General features: G+C 54.2%; 2 protein-coding genes across 2 annotated transcripts in view; both read right to left on the reverse strand.

Annotated features, from left to right (window-relative positions):
* The window catches only part of CRELD1 (cysteine rich with EGF like domains 1), a 9,974-nt gene extending 8,341 nt beyond the window's left edge, over positions 1-1,633 (reverse strand). The window contains exons 1-3 of the mRNA XM_012802517.2: positions 1,585-1,633; positions 891-1,082; positions 587-669 (exon numbers count right to left, since the gene is read on the reverse strand). Of these exons, the coding sequence (XP_012657971.1) occupies positions 587-669; positions 891-1,064 (257 nt within the window). The 5' untranslated portion in view covers positions 1,065-1,082; positions 1,585-1,633. The remainder of the gene's footprint in view (positions 1-586; positions 670-890; positions 1,083-1,584) is intronic.
* Positions 1,634-1,869: 236 nt separating this feature from the next.
* Positions 1,870-4,179, reverse strand: part of IL17RC (interleukin 17 receptor C) — a 26,157-nt gene continuing 23,847 nt past the window's right edge. The window contains exons 16-18 of the mRNA XM_023510654.1: positions 2,771-2,876; positions 2,615-2,653; positions 1,870-2,523 (exon numbers count right to left, since the gene is read on the reverse strand). Coding sequence (XP_023366422.1) covers positions 1,895-2,523; positions 2,615-2,653; positions 2,771-2,876 — 774 coding nt within the window. The 3' untranslated portion in view covers positions 1,870-1,894. The remainder of the gene's footprint in view (positions 2,524-2,614; positions 2,654-2,770; positions 2,877-4,179) is intronic.

Raw genomic sequence — 4,179 nt, forward strand, 5'->3', positions numbered from 1 at the left:
ACAACACGCGGCTATTTTTGTTGAAGTTGTCTTGGTTAGCTGGTCCGGGCCAGGTTCAAACCTGCCAATCTCAATGCATGTGGCTGGCGCCATAACCACTGTGCCATAGGCGCTGAGCCCACATCACTTTTTCTGCTCACAACCTTTTAATGGTTTCAAGGCTTAGACCTCTGCCTTCACCTTCTACCCTCCTTGTTGTTCGTTCCACTTCTCAAGTACACCAAGCTCAGTCCTATCCTCTGCTCAGATCCCTTCCCCAGCTGTCACAGAGCTTGTTTCTTCACTTCAGGTCTTTGTTCAAATGTCACACCTTGAATACCCTGCCTCCTGGCGTTCTGCAGTCCACCTTGCTTTACTGTTTGTTCTTCACCTGACAAAATAGTCATTTACTTATTCACTGCTTCTCTTCTACCAAGATGTAAGCTCTAGGAAGATGGGATTTGCTTCCCTTGTTTACTGTTGTACCCCAAGTGTTCTGTGATACTTGTTGAGTAAGTGCTCCCCAAGATTCCCCAGCTATCCCACACCAGTAGACCAGAGGTTGGGAAGTGAGGTATATAACACTCCCCATTAACCAGCCCCATACCTGTCTTTGTATTTGGACAACTTCTCTTCCTCCCAGGCAGTGTTTCCACCTCCAAAGTTGTCCCGAATGGTTCTCTCCAGGCCCTGAAAATAGAGAAAATTAGTAATATAGTGCCTGGCACATGCTCACAGTTCACTATTTTACTGACCAGGAAACTGAGGAAAGGGAGGCAAACTGCCTAAAGTCATACAGTCCCTACCAAGAGGGACTTGCATCTATGCAGATTTGCATTCCAGAGTTCCTCATACTCAACCATGTGCTATAGTAGCTGGGCCCCCCTCCACGAGGCTGCTGGTGCACCCACCTTATTGAAGCTCTCCACTAGTGCTCGGCAGGTATGGCATGGATGGAGCTCAGACGGGGGAGAGGACTGGGGAGGTGGAGAGGGTTGGAGCCAGATGGGGCCTGGGAGGCTAAGAAAGAGGCTCAGGCCCCAGAGCAGAGCTGAAACCAGACCCCTAGGGGGCCGTGGAGCCATCTTTTCCCGGCTGGGGACCTGCAGATAGAAGGTGTGAGGAGGATTCACTGAAGGAGCCAGACCTTAGGTGAGAAAGGGAAAGGGTCAGTTCTGGGTTGCCAGAGCTGGGAGCCCAGATCTGCGTTATTATGAGTAAAGGCCAAACTGGGGTACTGAAGGAGCAAGGTGGATAGGTGGGAAAGGAGTCTAATCTGCAATTCAAGGAAGGACATGAGTTATCCCCGTTATTGTGGGCGAGGTGACCTGGATCTCTGGCAAGTGGGTAAGAGTCAGCCCACTGTTTTATGGTCTGAATAAAGATTAAGGGCCTGATCAGCAGACTTGGGGACAAGAGGTCAGACTCCAAGTACTGTGGGAAAGGAGGCTGGATGGGCGGTCTTGGGGAAGGTGTCCGGAAGCCGGATCCGGATGTGAAGATAATAGGTCAGGCTCAGGGCCTCGCAGGCGGGCAAAGGCACAGCCCATGGAATGGCAGGGAGAGATCCAGACCCGCGTAGACCACGGAAAGGAAACGACCGACCCTGCCCGCGGGCGCCACGGCCTCAGTCTTCTCAACGCCACCGCCACCACCGCCGCCGCCGCCGCCTGCGTAAAACGTACAACCTCGCCAGGCGCCGCAGTCAGAGGGGCGGGGCCGGCCGTCCAGCCAATAGCAACGGGCCAAGTGCCATTGCGTCACCCCACACTAGCCAACTAGAGGCGGTGCCGAGCTGCACCTGTCTGGGTTTTAAAGGGCCGCCGGGTTCAGGCATACGGCTTGACAGCCCAGCCGCGTCGCTGCAAAAGTACGTGCGGGCAACACGGATAGAAAAAATAGCATCTGCCTTTATTCAAGTCCGGTCCCCCGTCCCAGGTTCTATCGCGCATCTCGGCCCAGGGTCCCCCGACGCTTGGAAGCAGCCGTCTAGGGCTTGCAGAAGAGCCCGCGACACCCGCTCCGCCCTCTCCTCTAGCCGCCTAGGGTGGCGGGCGCAGGACCCCTCCAGGGCCCCCAGGAAGTCTGGCAGCTGTGAGGGCAGTGAGAAGACCGGTACGGTGCGGAAAAGGGCGGGCACGGCATCCGGGTGGAGCAGTCTGTCGAAGCAAGCCCCCACGTAGCGGCCTGGTGCCCGGCCCTGCAAGAAGTCGGGCAGCACGCAGCTGAGCGACGAGGCGAAGGAATCGTGCGGGCCGTGCTCCCGCGGCGCCGCCGCCTGGTCCTGCAGCCACTCGCTGCACAGCGCCACGGCCCCAGGCGAGAAGAGCAGGACTACCACGCCTCCCTCCTGCAGGGTCTGGAGCCGCTGAGCGTGGAACCAGGCAAGGGGTCCCTGCGCGCTCAGTTCACGACGGCTCCACAAGTCCACGGCCACGCGCAGCGGCAACTGGCACAGGGCCGACGCCAGGACGCCCACTAGGCGCTCGAAGTCCTCATCATCAGCGGAGTAGAGGAGCAAAGCCGCGCGGCCCCTGGTGGTCGCTGCCGGAGAGAACAAAGGAAGAGAAGAGGTGAAGTAGCCAGAGGCCCAGCCCTTTGGGGGCGGCCCCGCCCCAGCCTGGCTCCCACTCACCCCCCGAGCGGACGTCCTGCTTCAGGAGCCTCAGCCACCCTGTTAGGGGAGAGGAGCAGAGGCGGCCTATGAGTTTGGCCACCGCCTTCCCTCGGAGAACCCTCAGGCCCACTCTTGTCCTGTCCCTGGGGAATAAGGGAGCCAGAAAGTACTCACCTTTCACGTGCTCCTTTTTGAGAAGGAGGAGAAGGAAAAGCACAGCTGCAACGAGTAGGCAGGCCAGCCACACCAGGGCCCAGCGTTTGTGGATGTCTGGGAGACCCAGGGAATAAGATTAAAAACCTTGCACGTTAACCCCACTTCACAAAAGAGAAAAACAGACTTTGAGAAACAAGGTGATTTGCTCAGAGCCCACTGGGACTGTCAGAGCCAGACATGAATATAGGTCCATCTATTTGGGTGACTTTTGGAGAAGCAAGTTCTGCCTCAGTATTCACATAGGGTTGGTGCGAGAATTAAATATATTAGTACACATATAGCCCTTAACACAATGCTGAGCACTGCAGGTGCTCAAATGTCAGCTAATATTATTGTCCTTAAAGCCTAGGGTTGCTCAGATCTTGCCCTTCTGTTTTGGATGTCTGCAGTAATTTCCTAACTGGTGTCTTTGCCTCCAATCTGTTCACCACATAGCAGCCTCAGAGGTCTCTTAAAAGTACATATTTGGGTGGTGCCTGTGACCCAGTGAGTGGGGCGTGGTCCCCATATACCGAAGGTGGTGGGTTCGAACCCAGCCCCTGCCTGGGCCAAATTGCAACAAAAAAATGGCCAGGTGTTGTGGCAGGCGCCTATAGTCCAAGCTACTTAGGAGGCTGAGGCAAGAGAATCACCTAAGTCTAAGAGCAGGAGGTTGTTGTGAGCTGTGGTGCCACTGTACTCTACGGAGGGCGACAGAGTAAGACTCTGTCTCTAAAAAAAAATATATATTTGATTGTAACCCTTGGGAAGCTACTGCTGCTCTAAGCATAAAATACAAATTCTCTACATGGCTCCAGCATCTTCGTCTCATGACAGAGACTTGCCTGTCCAAGACTCTCTGCCATCACTTGGCTACCTTGCAGTTCCTCAAAAAAGTACCCCCACAGTCTTTACAAAGATGTATCTCTACCCCTTTCACCTAGTTCAGCCTTCAGAATGCAGCTCAAATCTTTTCCTTGAACCTCCTCACCCCATGTAGGTCAGGTCCCCTTTTACATGCATTTACAGCACTTTTGGCACTTGAATAATGTACACTGTTGTAAGCGAACACTAAATTGTGAGTATTCAGCAGCTCACACTTAGTAAATGGAGGTGATTGGCTAATGCAGTGGTCCTCAACCTTCCTAATGCCGCAGCCCTTTAATACAGTTCCTGGGGTTGAAACCCACAGGTTGAGAACTGCTGCGCTGTCTTGTCTTATATGGGTGGGAGCAGAGATTGTATCTTTTTGGTGATTCTAGGATTTCTGCATGCAAGCTTACATTATGCCCTTTTTTTTTTTTGAGACGGAGCCTCAAGCTATTCCTCTGGGTAGAGTGCCATGGCATCACGCTCACAGCAACCTCTAACTCCTGGGCTCAAGCGAG

This window comes from Otolemur garnettii, unplaced genomic scaffold, assembly GCF_000181295.1.
Source record: "Otolemur garnettii isolate 467f Iridium unplaced genomic scaffold, OtoGar3 scaffold00015, whole genome shotgun sequence".
Classification (NCBI taxonomy): Eukaryota; Metazoa; Chordata; class Mammalia; order Primates; family Galagidae; genus Otolemur; species Otolemur garnettii.